We start from the raw sequence: 18,094 nt of genomic DNA on the forward strand, positions 1-18,094 counted from the left end.
CTGGATTTCAAATTACTTCTGTCTGGGATTATGTAACTTGTTTCTCCTTCCTCATATTTCCTATAAACTGGTAGTTATTTTTAAAGCCTTGGTGAGAGTTAGATTCTTTGTGGGGGTTTTTTCAGGCAAGAACACTTTATAGGTGATGCTGCATACTTTTCTTTTATATCACATCATGAAGCACGTAATGTCTGGTTGTCCCACTTTTAAGGACGCTAAAATTGATCAGTGAGTTTAATGTAAGATATGTTCCCTGATACATTCATTTTCCTTAATCTGCATAGGGAAGCACCCCTTTAATAAAATGTCAGATTTAAAAAATTAAATTTAGGAAGGAAGAAGAGAAAGCGTAGGAAATATAACTCAGGACTTTTGTTCCCTTATTGTAAAGTATATTGGTTGTATTAGAATTGAATCCCAATTTCCTATTGTAGACCACGTCTACAAAGATTTGTGAAACAAATCTTTAGTGGCTCAGGGCAGCTGCTTCCTCTGTTCCCTTTCCTCAAGACAGCCATTTTGAGATCTCAGCCTCTCCTCATCTGTCTTTTTTACTATACTCCTTATTGCCAGAGTAGTAAATTTAGGCAGTTAGGTGACTTGAAGTACAGTATATCAATAGATTGAGAAAGACAGAAGATCTCAAAGGCCCTCTCAGCTGAATTTCTATGATAAATTTCAAGTAATAATAATTAATTTTTTAAACAGGGTTCAACTACACCAGTAACTGTTTTCAAAGGTTCAAAGAAACCTTACTTAAAAGAATGCATTTTGATTATTAACCATGATACTGGGGAATGTCGACTAGAAAAACTCAGCAGCAACATCACTGTAAAAAGAACAAGGTATGTGGTTAATGAAATAAATTATTTAATCAACACATAAATTGCTAAGAGAATGTCAGTGAAGAAAGTTATTGGATTAAGTCACACTATTACATAAGGGTTATTTCTGTGTGGTACAGAAATGTTTTGATCTTTTTCCAAGTTTAAATTTGGTGAAGATCCTTTAGCCAGAAGCTTTGACCATTTCTCCCTATGGTATTTAAAAGCTTGTTTTGTTTCTAAATGTTTTCTTATATGTAGGTACATCTTTTATTCTACTGTAGATACTTTTGTAGAACTGGACTAAAAGAAGCCATTACACATTCTCCAATATAATTTCATTATCAGTAGTAAAATTTTATCAAGCACTTAGAAAATGTGAGGCAAGAAAAAGGAGAATTTCCTATACAAATACTAACCTCAGAACTTCCACATTTTAATTGGATTAGCAGATAATTCCATTAAAAATGTCAATAAGAGAACACAGCCATCTCAAATTTTTTTTGGGGGGGAAATAGGAAGTGTATTAATTGACATGTAGTATACTCTAAAAGCCATACAAATAGTATAGATAAAAATTGTTCTAAGAATTAAAGGAAGGGAGACGTGGTTCATCGGAGCATTCAGGGAGCCCTTACTGATGTACCTTAAGAGAAGGTTAAGATTTAGGGCTTTTTTTTCTCCCCAAACATATATCATGATAAGGATTGCCTTTGGGTGCTTGTTAAACAAATGAGTTACCAAATTCAACTACAGATCAGGGAAGGAGCCCAGGAAACTTTTTTTTGTTTTTTAATTATCCCCTCTTCCCAGGTGATTTTTATTTGTAGGAAAGTTTGGAAAATACTGATTTAATTGATCAGAGAGAACATGAGGATGTAAACAAGCCAGGAATATATCTGACTTATTTGGAACCTATGAATAAGACTTCCTTGAATGGAGCAGAGATCTGTTTCTTTCCCTGTATACAAGTATAGAAAGTGGGGTATGAGGTTGAAAGTAGACTAGAGGTAAGGTTATAAAGGTAGGTTGCCTTCAATATTAACTATGAAATTAGGACATTGTCTTATTGACGGTGGTTGCATATTAAAGTTTTTTTAACCAGGGATCGACATGTTTACATTCTTGTTTTGAAATGTAGATCCACCAAACAAATTGATTTAAATGAAACAATGTGGGAAAGAGAAAAATGCACAAACCACGATTTTTTAGAGTAGGAATGAAGAGAAAAGTGAAGTTCTAAATACTTTGTGAAGGAAGAACTAACAGGATTTGGTGACTGGAAATGGGAGAGACAAAGTCAAGCATAGTTGTGTTATATACTTTTTTTTCTTTAAATATTGAAGGGAGAGTATACGAACCTCCTTTAATAACATGTCTTAACCTTATGAATGAGAAATGTGGGAGTGATTTAATTTTAACAGAAATGGTAATTTCAGAATTTAGGGAATATAATGTATCTTCTATACTCATGTATAATTTCATTTTATTTTAGTCATTTGTGTATGTCTTATCTCTTCAGTTTTGAGCAGTGGCTTTTTTTTAATTCACATTTGTATCCCTCAGTGTATCTGTGTGTATGCCATGCCTATAGTAGGGCTCAATAAAGGTTTGTTAAATAATGAATTAAATTAATGCTTTAATTCTTGAATATCGTTTTAAAGATCTCTAGGAAAAAGAATAAGTGGTCGATTTTAGTAGCTTTGTAAGTTGAAATTGTTGTTATATTGCAATCATCATACCTGTTTTGACCTTTTGATATTCTTAATTGCAGAGTTGAAGGAAGCAGTAAAATTCAGTATCGTATAGAGCAGCAGCAGCAACAAATGCGGAATTCAGCTAGGACTCCCAATCTTGTAAAACATTTTCCATTGGAAGACAAGATGTCCCCAGCATCTCCGATGGATGATATTGAAAGAGGTAAAATCTATGAGTATGTAATGGCCCTTTAAAAGAAATTATTAATAAATGTTAAGTGAAATTTTTCACTTTAATTGACAAGGGAACTAACTGTAAAATTCTAAAAACGTAATGTTTTTTGTTATGGTTCTAGGGGAAAAGTGTAATTTATTATTTAGAGTATTATATACATAAGCCTGTGTCTGTATAACAGAATTTATATTTTTTATTATTCAGGGGAAAAAGTAACTGTTTAGATATGTGTAACTGGAGTTTTCTTCTTTTTGACAGTTGTGATGATTCCAGTTTAGTCCTTCACAGCGTCTTCTTGTTGAAGTTTTTTTATGTGTAGCCAGACTATAGATATCTAAGATGTAGCCAAACCAGTAGTGGAGTGAGAAGATGTAGTAAGCCAAAGCAGCAGGCAAGTTCTTCTGAACTGCTGCTCACTTCTCAGCAGGAAGGTGCTTCTAGAGAGGCACAGTCTTTTTGAAAGTAAGGAAACTTAAATCTCCATTTTTTTTCTAGCTGCAGTTGGGGTGTTTATGTTATAGTAATTGTGGTAGGAGTAAGACCCTGGTCACCGAAGTTTATTTGTTTCTACGCTTTCCCTTCATAACTTGCATATAGCTCTCCATTTCCACTTGCCCCCTTCTAGGCCCGGTATCGTATTAGTTCCCTAATATATTAGTGTTCCCTTTACAAATGATAAGGAAAATATAAGCTCAGAACCCTTGTTGCTACAAGGGATCTTGAATTTTATTTTATTGTTATATCTGCTTCCAAAATGGATTTGAATCATTATATCATTTTATATATGTGTACAATAAAAATCTGGAACACAAAATTAAGATACTAGAGGGAAGAGGAAGCAAATTTGCTAATTATTAAGACATTAAATTTATATCTGAGCTTCCTATCCACTAATACAAAACTGAAAACTTTAGTATATTTTGTATTATCTAAGAGGTTCCAAAGATTTGGAACCTTCCCTGCTACTAAATTCTAAAAGGAATTCATCGTATGGAACCTGTTCTTTGGAGAATTAAACTATGTAGTATCTTCAACTATAATTTTACAATACAAAAAGAAGATCCTCTATGTGGCAGGTTTTTAGCAGAGACCTTAATAAAAACATTGTATTGTAGAATATAAGTTAAGTTAATCCAAGCATAAGATCTAACTTTGTATAAGAATTTACCTTGAGATGTTTGCAGAGCATGTTCCTTAGACTATCTTCTTTTAAATATTTTCTTAATATTTGACCCTACTATGCCAATGCCTACTGCTATGGTTGAAACACTTTTTTTAAGTTTATGATTAGATGTCTGTCAGCTTTACTAGTGTTTCTCTGGTTTAATTTTTACATTTACCTGTTTGGGCTATCTGGAATTCTAGTTTAAGAAATAAGAATCTAAATTTCCTTCCTCCCCAACAGTGTAATTACATAGATATTGATAGAGAATCAACAAATATAGTATTGAAAGAGTATCAATATCCATTTTTTAAACAAGCCAATATTTCTTCTGCTGATATGAAAAGCCATTTTTTAAAAACATTCAGCTTATTTATTTATTTATTTAGATGTTGGGGGTAGGAGTTTATTAATTAATTTATTTATTTTTGCTGTGTTGGGTCTTCATTTCTGTGCGAGGGCTTTCTCTAGTTGTGGCAAGTGGGGGCCACTTTTCATCATGGTACGCGGGCCTCTCACTATCGCGGCTTCTCTTGTTGCAGAGCACAGGCTCCAGACGTGCAGGCTCAGTAGTTGTGGCTCACGGGCCCAGTTGCTTCGCGGCATATGTGGGATCCTCCCAGACCAGGGCTCGAACCCTGTTCCCTGCATTAGCAGGCAGATTCTCAACCACTGCGCCACCAGGGAAGCCCTTGAAAAGCCATTTTTTAAATTCAATTTTTATTTTATATTGGGGTATAGTTGCTTTACAACGTTGTGTTAGTTTCAGGTGTACAGAAAAGTGATTCAGTCATACATACACATGTATCTATGCATTTTCAAATTCTTTTCCCATTTAGGTTATTACAGAGTATTGAGCATAGTTCCCTGTACTATGCAGTAGGTCCTTCTTGATTATCTATTTTATATATAGTAGTGTATGTATGTTAATCCCAAACTCCTAATTTATCCCTCCCACCTTTCCTCTTTGGTAACCATAAGTTTGTTTTCAAAGTCTGTGAGTCTGTTTCTGTTTTGTAAATAAGTTCATTTGTATCATCTTTTTACATTTCACATATAAGTGATATTATATGATATCTGTCTTTCTGTGTCTGACTTATTTCACTTAGTATGATAATCTCTAGGTCCATCCACATTGCTGCAAATGGCATTATATCATTCTTTTTTATTGCTGAGTAATATTCCATTGTGTATATATACCGCAACTTCTTTATCCATTCATCTGTCGTTGGACATTTAGGTTGATTCCATGTCTTGGCTATTGTAAATAATGCTGCATTGAAAATTGGGGTGCATGTATCTTTTCAAATTATGGTTTTTCTCCGTATATGCCCAAGAGTGGGATTGCGGGATCATGTGATAGCTCTATTATTACTCTTTTAAGGAGCCTCCTTACCTTTCTCCATAGTGGCTGTACCAATTTACATTCCCACCAACAGTGTAGGAGGGTTCCCTTTTCTCCACACCCTCTCCAGCATTTATTGTTTGTAGACTTTTTGATGACGGCCATCCTGACTGGTGTGAGGTAATACCTCACTGTAGTTTTGATTTGCATTTCTCTAATAATTAGCGATGTGGAGCATTTTTTCTTGTGCCTTTTGGCCATCTGTATGTCTTCTTTGGAGAAATGTCTGTTTAGATCTTCTGCCCATTTTTTGATTGGGTTGTTTTTTTTTTTGATATAGAGCTGCATGAGCTGTTTGTCTGTTTTAGAGATTAATCCCTTGCCAGTCGCTTCATTTGCAAATGTTTTTTTCCATTCTGTGGGTTGTGTTTTTGTTTTGTTTATGGTTTCTCTTTGCACTGCAAAAGTGTTTAAGTTTATTTTTAGGTCCCATTTTATTTTAAGGTCATATTTGTTTATTTTTTATTTTATTTTCATTAATCTAGGAGGTGGATCCAAAAGATATTGCTGCAGTTTATGTCAGAGTGTTCTATGTTTTCCTCTAAGAGTTTTATAGTATCTGGTCATACATTTAGGTCTTTAATCCATTTTGAGTTTATTTTTGTGTATGGTGTTAGAGAATGTTCTAATTTCATTCTTTTGCGTGTAGCTGTCCAGTTTTCCCAGCACCAGTTATTGAAGAGACTGTCTTTTCTCCATTGAATATTCTTGCTTCTGTCATAGATTAATTGACCATAGGTGTGTAAGTTTATTTCTGAGCTTTCTATCCTGTTCCATTGATCTATATTTCTGTCTTTGTGCCTGTACCATTCTGTTTTGATTACTGTAGCTTTGTAGTATAGTTTGAAGTCAGGGAGCCTGATTCCTCCAGCTCCATTTTTCCTTGCAGGATTGCTTTGGCTATTTAGAGTCTTTTGTGTTTCCATACAAGTTCTGAAATTTTTTTGTTCTAGTTCTGTGAAGAATGCCATTGGTAATTTGATAGGGATTGCATTGAATCTGTAGATTGCCTTGGGTAGTATAGTCATTTTGACAGTATTGATTCTTTCAATCCAAGAACATGTTATATCTTTCCTCTGTTTGTGTCATCTTTGATTTCCTTCACCAGTGTCTTACAGTTTTTAGAGTACAGGTCTTTTGCCTCCTTAGGTAGGTTTTTTCCTAGGTATTTTATTCTTTTTGATGCGATGGTAAATGGGATTGTTTCCTTAATTTCTCTTTCTGATTTTCATTGTTAGTGTATAGAAATGCAAGATATTTCTGCGTATTAATTTTTTATCCTGCAACCTTACTGAGTTCCTTGACAAGTTTTAGTAGTTTTCTGGTAGCATCTTTAGGATTTTCTATGTATAGTATCATGTCATCTGCAAAAAGTGACAGTTTTACTTCTTTTCCAATTTGGATACCTTTTATTTCTTCTGCTTCTCTGATTCCTATGGCTAGGACTTCCAAAACTATGTTGAGTAAAAGTGGCAAGAGTGGACATTCTTGTCTTCTTCCTGATCTTGGAGGAAATGCTTTCAGCTTTTCACCACTGAGTATGATGTTAGCTGTGTGTTTGTCATATAAGGACTTTATTATGTTGAGGTATGTTCCCTCCATGCCCACTTTCTAGAGAGTTTTTATCATAAATGGGTGATGCTGGATTTTGTCAAAAGCTTTTTCTACATCTATTGAGATGATCATATGGTTTTTACTCTTCAGTTTGTTAATGTGGTGTATCACACTGATTGATTTGCGGATACTGAATAATCCCGGCATCCCTGGGATAAATCCCACTTGATCATGGTGTATGATCCTTTTAATGTACTGTTAAATTTGATTTGCTAGTATTTTGTTGAGGATTTCTACATCTATGTTCATCAGTAATTCTGACTTGTAATTTTCTTTTTTTGTAGTATCTTTGTCCGATTTTGGTATCAGGGTTATGGTGGCCTCATAGCATGAGTCTGGGAGTGTCACTTCCTTTGCAATTTTTTGGAATAGTTTCAGATGTATTAGGTGTTAACTCTTCTCTAAATGTTTGATAGAATTCACCTGTCATGCCATCTGGCCCTGGACTTTTGTTTGTTGCAAGTTTTTAAATCACAGTTTCAATTTCAGTACTTGTGATTAGTCTGTTCATACTTTCTGCTTCTTCCTGGTTCAGTCTTAGAAGTTGTACCTTTCTAAGAATTTATTTCTTTTAGGTTGTCCATTTTCTTGGCATAAAGTTGCTTATAGCAGTCTCTTGTGATCTTTTATATATCTATGGTGTCAGTTGTAACTTCTCCTTTTTCATTTCTAATTTTATTGATTTGAGCCCTTTCCCTTTTTTCTTAATGAGTCTCGCTAAAGGTTTATCAATTTTGTTTATCTTTTCAAAGAACCAGCTTTTAGTTTCATTGATCTTTTCTATTGTTTTCTTCATCTCTATTTCATTTATTTCTTTTGTGATCTTTATGATTTCTTTCCTTCTACTAACTTTGGGGTTTGTTCTTCTTTCTCTAGTTTCTTTAGTTATAAGGTTAGGTTGTTTATTTGAGATTTTTCCTGTTTTGTGAGGTAAGATTGTATTGCTATAAACTTCCCTCTTAGAACTGCTTAAGGTAATTATCGATATGTATGTTCTGCTTGTCATTTTGTTCATTGTTTAGGATTTGTTTTTGTAGGTGTTTTTTCCCTTCCTCTTTTGTTCTTTTCTCTTTTGATTTGATGACTGTCTTTAGTGTTGTTTGGATTGTATTTTCTTTTTATCTGTGTATCTATTGTAGATTTTTGGTTTGCAGTTACCATGATGTTTTGATATAGCAGCCTATATATATATATATATATATATATATATATATATATATATATATATATATGGTTGTTTTAACACATTTTTTACCAGAGATGTATTACAGCCACAGGTGTTAGTTTTTGTAAAAAATCCCCAGTCAATAATGTGTTAAGTTGCTGTTCTCTTAATTTCAAATGTATTTCCAATATACTGCATTTGTACTCTCCTCTTCTCACGATTGCTGGTTTTGACATATTTGTGTATGGATGATATCCTAGCTTACTGTATGTTTCTCTTTACCTGTGGGCTTCTCTTGTTTCTGGTTACGGGCTTTTCTTTTCCACCTAGAGAAGTTTCTTTAGCATTTGTTGTAAAGCTGCTTTGGTGGTGCTGAATTCTCTTAGTTTTTTTGTGTCTGTAAACCTTTTGATTTCTCTGTTGTATCTGAATGAAAGCCTTGCTGGGTAGGCTATTCTTGGTTGTAGGTTTTTCCCTTTCATCACTTTAAATATATCGTGCCACTCCTTTCTGGTCCGCAGAGTTTCTGCTGAAAAATCAGCTGATAAACTTATGGGAATCCCCTTGTATGTTATTTGTTGATTTTCCCTTGTTGCTTTTACTATCTTCTCTTTGTCTTTAATTTTTGTCAATTTGAATAATATGTGTCTCAGCATGTTCCTCCTTGGGTTTGTCCTGTTTGTGACTTTATGCACTTCCTGAACTTGAGTGAGTGTTTCCTTTCTCATGTTAGGGAAGTTTTCAGCTATTGTCTCTTCAGATATTTTCTCAGGCCCTTTCTCTCTCTCTCTTCTCCTTCTGGGACCCCTATAATGCAAATGTTGGTCAGTTTCATGTTGTTCCAGAGACATCTTAAACTGTCCTCATTTCTTTTCATTCTTTTTTCTTTATTCTATTCTGCAGCAGTGATTTCCACCATTCTGTCTTCCAGCTCACTTACTTGTTCTTCTGCCTCATTTATTCTGCTATTGATTCTTTCTAGTGTATTTTTCATTTCAGTTATTGTATTTTTCATCTGTTTGTTCCTTAAATCTTCTAGCTCCGAAAAGCCATTTTTGTCACATGCAGAATTTCTTTCTGGACTTAAGTCTATCTCACAACATAAGATGTACAGTGGCAAATACAAGTATGAAAAATGGATCAGATTCACTAATGCTTTCAAAGTTCAAATTTTAAGATTAAAAGATATTTTTTTCTAAAATTTAATAGTTTCATTCTTGCAATGTCTGACACTGTGAAGGGGTTACAAGAGTATGCCTAGAAATGAATAAGCTAAAAGTTTAACATAATTTCAAGGAAAAATGGATAAATTCACTTCATAGTGGGAGGTTTTTAGTATACCCCCTCTCAGTAATTGATAGATTCAGGCAAACCCCAGATTAATAAGTTTTTCAAAACACCATTAAGAAACTTGAACTAAGTAGACATACATAGCACTTCCACTGTTCGAGATATACAGGTTTTTCAAGTCCATGTGAAATTAAAAAACAATAGAAAACTGACCATGTGCTACATAGCAAAGCATCTCAACAAAAAAAGACATTTTGGGACTTCCCTGGTGGCACAGTGGTTGAGAATCTGCCTGCCAATGCAAGGGACACAGGTTTGATCCCTGGTCTGGGAAGATCCCACATGCCGCGGAGCAAGTAAGCCCGTGCATCACAGCTACTGAGACTGCACTCTAGAGCCCTTGAGCCACAACTACTGAGCCCGTGCACCAAAACTACTGAAGTCCAAGTGCCTAGAGCCCATGATCCACAACAAGAGAAGCCACCACAATGAGAAGCCCACACACAGCAAGAAAGAGTAGCCCCTGCTCGCCACAACTAGAGAAAGCCTGCACGCAGCAACAAAGACCCAACATGGCCCAAAAAAGACATTTTTTTTAATTGAAGTATAGTTGATTTACAATATTATATTAGTTTCAGGTGTACAACATAGTGATTCAATATTTTTATAGATTAAAATCCACTTAAAGTTATTATAAAATAATGGCTATATTTCCCTGTGCTGTAAAATATATCCTTTTTAAATTTTATTTTATACATATTAATTTGTATCTTTTAATCCCATACCCCAATCTTACCCCCACTCTCCCCATGGGTAACCACTAGTTTGTTCTCTATATATGTGAGTCTGTTTCTGTTTTGTTATACACGTTTTGTTTTATCTTTTAGATTTTATATTACACATATAAGGGATAAGATACAGTGTTTGTCTTACTCTCTCTGACTTATTTCACTAAGCATAATAACCTCTAGGTCCATCCATGTTGTTGCAAATGGCAAAATTTTGTTCTTTTTATGGCTGAGTAATATTTCATTGTGTATATGTGTGTGTGTGTGTGTGTGTGTGTGTGTGTGTGTATAAATACCACATCTTCTTTATTCATTTATCTGTTGATGGACACTTAGGTTGCTTCCATATCTTGACTATTGTAAATAATGCTGCTATGAACATTGGGGTGCATGCATCTTTTCAAGTTAGTGTTCTTGTTCTCTTTGGGTATATACCCTGGAATGGGATTGCTGGATCATATGGTAATTCTATTTTTAGTTTTTTTAAGGAAGCTTTATACTGTTTTCCATAGTGGCTGCACCAATCCACATTCCCACCAACAGTGTACTATGGTTCCCTTTTCTCCACATCCTTGCCAACATTTGTTATTTGTAGACTTTTTGATGATAGCCATTTTGACAGGTGTGAGGTGATATCTCATTGTGGTTTTAATTTGCATTTCTCTGATGATTAACGATGTTAAACATTTTTTTAATCTACCAGTTGGCCATCTGTGTATCTTCTTTGGCAAGAGTCTATTACAGTCTTCTGCCCATTTTTAACCAGGTTGTTTAGGTATTTTTGGATATTGAGTTTTATGAGCTGTTTATATATTTTGAATATTAACCCCTTATTAGTCATATCGTTTGCAAATATTTTCTCCCAATCCGGAGTTGTCTTTTCATTTTGTCATTAGTTTCCTTTGCTGTGCAAAACTTGTGAGTTTAATTAGGTCCCATTTATTTTTACTTTTGCTTCTTTTTTCTTAGGAGACAGATCCAAAAAATATTACTACAATTTATGTCAAAGAGTGTTCTGCCTATGATCTCCTCTTGGAGTTTTATGGTTTCAGGTCTTAAATTTCTGTCTTTAATCCATTTCGGTATATGGTATAAGGAAATGTTCTGATCTCATTCATTTACACGTAGCTGTCCAGTTCTCCCAGCCCCACTTATCGAAGAGTCTGTCTTTTCTCTATTCTTGCCTCCTTTGTCATAATTGACCATAAATGCATGGGTTTATTTCTGTCTCTTTATTCTTTTCCACTGATCTATGTGCCTGTTTCTGTGCCAGTATCATGGTGTTTTGTTTTCTTTTTTTTACATTTTTATTGGAGTATAATTGCTTTACAGTGGTGTGTTAGTTTCTGCTTTGGAATGTGAATGGAGCCACTATGGAGAACAGTATGGAGGTTCCTTAAAAAACTATCATGGTGTTTTGTTTTTATAAATTTATTTTATTTATTTATTTTTGGCTGTGCTGAGTCTCTGCTGCTGCACGCGGGCTCTCACTAGCTGCAGCGAGCGGGGGCCACTCTTCGCTGTGGTGCGGGGGCTTCTCATCGTGGTGGCTTCTCTTTGTTGTGGCGCATGGGCTCCAGGCATGCAGGCTTCAGTAGTTGTGACGCACGGGCTCTAGAGCACAGGCTCAGCAGTTGTGGCACACACGGGCCCAGTTGCTCCACAGCATGTGGGATTCTCCCAGAACAGGGCTCAAACCCACACCCCCTGCACTGGCAGGCAGACTCCCAACCACTGCGCCACCAGGGAAGCGCTATCATGGTGTTTTGATTACTGTAACTTTGTAGCATAATCTGAAGTCAGGGAATGTGAAACCTCCAGCTTTGTTCTCTTTTCTCAAGACTACTTTGGCAATTCCGGGTCTTCGTCGTTCCATATGAATTTAAGGGTTATTTGTTCTAATTCTGTGAAAAATGTCACGAGTATTTTGATAGAGAAAGAGATATTTTTTTCATTTATCTGCTTGGTCATAGCTAAAATAATTGTCAACATCCAGTACTGGTGAGGATATAAAGGGAAACAGATGTGTGCATACATTTTTGAAGAAACATAAATTGACATATATTTTTTGTAGAAAAATTTTTCCTGCAAAACACTTAGAACAGGGTCTAGCACAAAGAAACTACTATATAAGGTTTTGCTTTCATTATCATCCTTATTTGCTAATAACTGTTAAATTAAAAGTGTGCCTATTCCTTACCTAGAAAGTCTAGACATTTCTCTTATTGTGAAACTTATACAGATAGATACATAATTACATAGGTATACATATATCAGTCACATAAGAGTGTTCAATGTGGCATTTTTTATACTAAGGAAAAAACGGGAAAATCCTAGGTGCACATCGAGAAGGGATTACAATACTATACATCCCTATTAAAAAAGAGCTAGTGCACATTTTAGTAACAAAGAACCATATCCAAATATATTATTAGGTAAAAATGTTTTTACGTATTATACAATGTGTGTGAATGTGTATGAACCATTTTTGAAAACAAAATGTGTATATAGTTGCAGATGCATAGACGAACTTGGAAGAATTATACTAAAATGTAAGCATTATCTTTGGGAGTTTGGGAGTTTCACTTTCTGTGGTGCAAATTGTTATTTGAATTTTTACAATGAACTTGTTATTTTTCAGATAATGATTATTTATTGAGAAGACAATATAATGTAAAAACAATGTTAATATGGAACCACTCATAATCTCACCACCCTAATGTAACTGTGTTAATTTCTGCCTATATTGTATATATTTTTAATATTTATTTATTTATTTGGTTACACTGGGTCTTAGTTGTGGCAGGCAGGCTCCTTAGTTGCGGCTCACCAGCTCCTTAGTTGCAGCACATGGGCTCCTTAGTTGTGACAGGAGGGCTCCTTAGTTGTGGCTCCAGGTCTCCTTAGTTGCGACTTGCTGTCTCCTTAGTTGTGGCACATGGGCTTCTTAGTTGCAGCAGGCAGGCTCCTTAATTGCAGCTCATGGGCTCCTTAGTTGCGGCACATGGGCTCCTTAGTTGTGGCATTCAAACTCTTAGTTGCGGCATGCATGTGGAATCTAGTTCCCTGACCAGGGATTGAACCCAGGCCCCCTGCATTGGGAGCATGGAGTCTTATCCACTGTGCCACCAGGGAAGACCCTGTATACTTTTTATGTTATGTAAAAATATGTTATATTTTATTTTTGGGGCAACTACTATGTGCCAAGTCTTCCTGTACATTATTTCAGTTAACCTTTAGAATTTTTCTTAAGAAATAGTTCAAACACATAGAAATTACAAAGAATAATGTAACAGATTATAAACCTACAACTTAGATTTAACATTTTACCACTTTAGTTTCAGTTTTTAAAAAAATCACAGAAGATTCTTTCCTTTCCAACACATTCTCTTCCTTTTCCTATCTATGCACATGTCTGAATGTACTCTAAAGGATTTATATACTTTGCTATTCCTTGAAACAGTTTGTATGTGGTAGATTTTTCTAAATTTCTTTAATAACGATAGGTTTGTTCAGTTTCTATTTCTTCCTTCAGTTTTAGTAATTCATATTTGTCTATTTCTTCATTCAGTTTTGGTAATTCATATTTGTCTTGAAAATTATTAGTTTAATTCACATTTTCAAAATACTGGCATAATTTGTCCATATAAATCTCTACAATGTCTGTAGTTATGGCACGTTTTTATTCCTAACACTAATTATTTGTGCCCTTTCTCTCTTTTTCTTAACCAATATTTCTAGAATTTGATACACTTCATTAGGCTTCAGTGAACCAGCTTTTGGTCTTGGTGAGACATAATAAATGTGGTGACTAAGAATGACATCTTCAGAGTCAGACTACTCTCATTCAAATCCCAGCCCCATTACTTATCAGCTGGGTGGCCTAGGGAAATTTACTTAATCTCTTATTCTCTCTGTGTATGTTTTCTCATTTTTAAAATAGAGATAATAATTAGGATTATTGAGAGGATTAAATGCAATAAATATAAAGTACCTAAAGCAATTCCTTGTACTAGGAAGTATTCAAATATTAGCTATTATTTTAATTTTTATTGTTATTTTCTTTTTCCTTTTTTTACTGTTTCATTAATGTATGCCCTTTAAAAAAATATTTCCTTCTTTGACTTGCTTTGAGTTTGCTGTGTTGTTCTTATAATTGGATGCTTAGTTCATCTATATTGAATTTATCTTTTGTATGCATTTAAGAGTTTAAATAGCTTTCTAGGTATCACTGTATCTAGTAAATGACACTTCCATGGTAGATAAATTCTAAAAGTTTTTGTAATTTCAGTTCTTAGACAATAAATCATTTATAAGAATGTTTTGTGGTCTCCAAATATATGGAATTTAAGGAAAATCTTGGGCAGGCTTAAAACAATGACAACATATTTCTTGCTCATAAATCTTCAATTTGTGTAGGGCTCAGTAGGGATAGTTCATAGCTGTTCTAGGAACAGCTGGTGTCAGCTGGACTGACTTGGGGTCTAGCAGCTGGAATCATTTGAAGACTCACTAATTCACATCTGCCAGTTGTTGCTGGCTTTTGGCTGAGACTTTGAGGATTGTCAGCTGGAAAAGCTACACATTGCCTTTCCAGGTGGCCTGGGCTTCCTCACAACATAGTGGCTGGGTTCCAAGAATAAGTGCCGAGAAAGGGAGAGTGGAAGGGAGAAAGGATACAGAGGAGTGAGGTCAAAACTTTATCTTTTTAATTACACAGGCTCAGAAATCATGTAGGATCACTTGTGTGGGTGTGTTTCTATGTGTATCTGACACAAAATCTTCATGTATTTAAAGTACAGTTTGCTAGGTTTTGACATATGTGTACATCCTAAAATTACAACCACAACCATAATCAGGGTAATGAACATAATTATCACTCTAAAAAGTTTCCCCCTCCTCCTTTGTAATCCTTCTCTCCCACTCCTTCCCACTCCATCCATTCCCAGGTAACTACTGATCTGCTTTATGTCATTATCATTCGTTTGCTTTTTCTAGAAATTTGTATCAGTGGAATCATATAGTATATCCTCTTTTTTGTGTATATTTTTGCACTAAACATAATTATTTTGAGAATCACCCATTATTGAAGATTGTATCAATAGCTCATTCCTTTTTATTGCTGAGCAGTAATCTACTTTATAGATATACAGGAATTTGTTTATCTTCTCAACCTGAAGATGGACATTTGGGTTGTTTCGAGTTTTTGGCTTTTACAAATAAAGCTGCTATGAACATAACATACAAGTCTTTGCAAAGACAAATGTTTTCTTTTCTCCATAGTAAATATGTAGGAGTGAAATAGCTGGATTGTATGATAGGTGTGTATTTAACTTTTTAAGCAACTGCCAAAATGTTTTCCAAAGTGGTTGTACTATTTTACATTCCTACCAGCAGTGTACATCTATATCAATGCTTGTATCAGTTTTAATGGGGTGTGTAGTGGTATCTTATTGTGGCCTAATTTTTTAAAATAAATTTTTAAAAACTTATTTTATTGAAGTATAGTTGATTTACAATGTTGTGTTAGTTTCTGGTATACAGCAAAGCGATTCAGCAGAAAAACCTGAGTGAACTTTTTGGCCAACCCAATGTGTATAATAGTTTGCATCTGGTAATCCCAAACTCCCAATCCATCCCTCTCCACTCCCTTTCCCCCTTAGCAACCACAAGTCTGTTCTCTGTGTATATAAGTCTGTTTCTGTTTCATAGATAAGTTCATTTGTGTCATGTTTTAGATTCCACATATTAGTAATATCATATGGTATTTGTCTTTCTCTTTCTGACTTACTTCACTTACTATGATAATCTCTAGGTCCATCCATGTTGCTGCAAATGGCATTATTTCATTCTTTTTTATAGCTGAGTAGTATTCCATTGTGTGTGTGTGTGTGTGTGTATACACACCACATCTTTTTTATCCATTCATCTATCAATAGACACTTAGGTGTTTCCATGCCTTGGCTATTGTAAATAGTGCTGCTGTGAACATAGGGGTGCTCATAACTTTTTGAATTATGGTTTTGTCAGGATATATGCCCAGGAGTGGGATTGTTGGATCATATTCATTGTCACTTTAGTTTGCATTTCCCTAATGACTAATGATGTTGAGTATCTTTTCATGTCCTTATTTGCCATCATTATATTTTCTTCAGGCACAATGTCTATTCAAATCTTTTGCCCATTTAAAAAATTGGATTATTTATTTTCTTATTAGACTTTTAGGAATTCTTTATATATTTTGAATACAAGTTCTTTATCAGATACATGCCTTGCAAATATTTTCTCCCAGTCTGTGGATTGTATTTTTTCATTCTCTTAACAATGTAATTTGAAGAGCCAAAGATTTTAATTTTGAATACACGCATTTTATCCATTTTTTTCTGGATTCTTCTTTTGGTGTCATATTGAAATTTTTTGCCTAAACCAAGATCATAGTAACAAAGGTTTTCTTTCATGTTTTCTTTTAGAAGTTTTATAGTTTTACATTTAGGCCCATGCTTCATTTTGAGTCAATTTTTGTATATGGTACATGGTATGTATCAAAGGTTTTTTTTTTTGCATGTGGATATTGAATTATTCCAGAACCATTTGTTGAAAAGACTGTCTTTTCTCATATATTTGTACCTTTGTAAAAAAAAATATCAGTTGTCCATATTGTGTGTGTCTATTTCTGGACTCTTTATTCTGATATGTTGATCTATTTATCTTTATGGCAACACCATATTGTCTTGATAATTGTAGCTTTATAATAAGTCTTGAAACCAGGAAATTTTAGTCCTACAACTTTGTTCTTCTCTTACAGAGTTGTTTTGCATATCTTAGGACTCTTCCATTTTCACATAAATTTTAGAATTAGCTTCTCAGTTTCTTAAAGAGACTGTTGAAATTTTTATTGGGATTGCATTGAATCCATAGATCAATTTGGGTAAAATTGGCATCTTAACAATATTGAGTCTTCTGACCCATGAACACAGTATCTCTCTCCATTTATTTAGATCTTTAATTTCTCTCAGAAATGCTTTATGGTTTTCAACATACAGGTCCTTCAAATATTTTGTCAGAATTATCTATAATTATTTAATTTTTAAATAATTATTTAATTTGCGGAAGCTATTATAAATGCTCTTGTTTATATGATTTTAATTTCTAATTGCTCGTACATAGAAATAAAACCGATTTTTGTATGTTGTCCCTGTATATTTAACCTTGCTAAACTCACTATTATAGAGCTTTTTTGTAGATACCCTCAGCTTTTCTACATAGACAATCACATTATCTGTAAATAATGACAATTTCACTTCTTCCTTTCAAATCTGGATGGCTTTTATTTCTTTTTCATGACTTACTGCACCAATTAGAACCTTCAATACAACATTGACTAGAGGTGGTCAAAGTGGAAAACCTCTTGTTTCTGATGCTGGAGGGAAAATATTCAGTCCCTTACAATTATGTATGATTTCAGCTGTAAGCTTTTCCTAGATGTCCTTCATAAGGTTAACTTATATTTCTGTTTTGCTGAGTTTTTATCAAGAATCACTGTTGAAATTTCTGCTGTTTTGAGATGGCTTTTATTTTTCAGTTTTTAATATAGTGAATTATATGGATTGATTTTTGAAAGTTTGTATTCCTTGGAAAACCCCACTTAATCATGATGTATTGTCCTTTTAATATAGGACATTTCTTAACCTCAGCAGTAGTGGCATTTGGAGTTGGATGGTTCTTTGTCAGGGGCTGTCTTATGCATTGTAGGATGTTTAGCAGTGTCTCTAGCTTCTACCCACTAGATGCTAGTATCACCACCTGCCTCCAGTTGTGACAACCAAAAATGTCTCCAGATTGCCAGATGTCTCCTTGGGTGACAGAATCATAGCTGGTTGAAAACCACTGTTATATATTATTAAATTTGATTTG

The 18,094-nt window shown here is 34.4% G+C and overlaps 1 protein-coding gene across 2 annotated transcripts in view; it reads left to right on the plus strand.

The window, feature by feature from the left end:
* EAF2 (ELL associated factor 2) overlaps positions 1–18,094 on the plus strand; it is a 122,472-nt gene that overhangs the window by 78,932 nt on the left and 25,446 nt on the right. For both annotated transcript variants that reach the window (XM_060099006.1, XM_060099005.1), the window contains 2 exons: positions 709–845; positions 2,599–2,744. In XM_060099006.1, coding sequence (XP_059954989.1) covers positions 709–845; positions 2,599–2,744 — 283 coding nt within the window. The remainder of the gene's footprint in view (positions 1–708; positions 846–2,598; positions 2,745–18,094) is intronic.

This window comes from Mesoplodon densirostris, chromosome 5, assembly GCF_025265405.1.
Source record: "Mesoplodon densirostris isolate mMesDen1 chromosome 5, mMesDen1 primary haplotype, whole genome shotgun sequence".
NCBI classification, from domain to species: domain Eukaryota; kingdom Metazoa; phylum Chordata; class Mammalia; order Artiodactyla; family Ziphiidae; genus Mesoplodon; species Mesoplodon densirostris.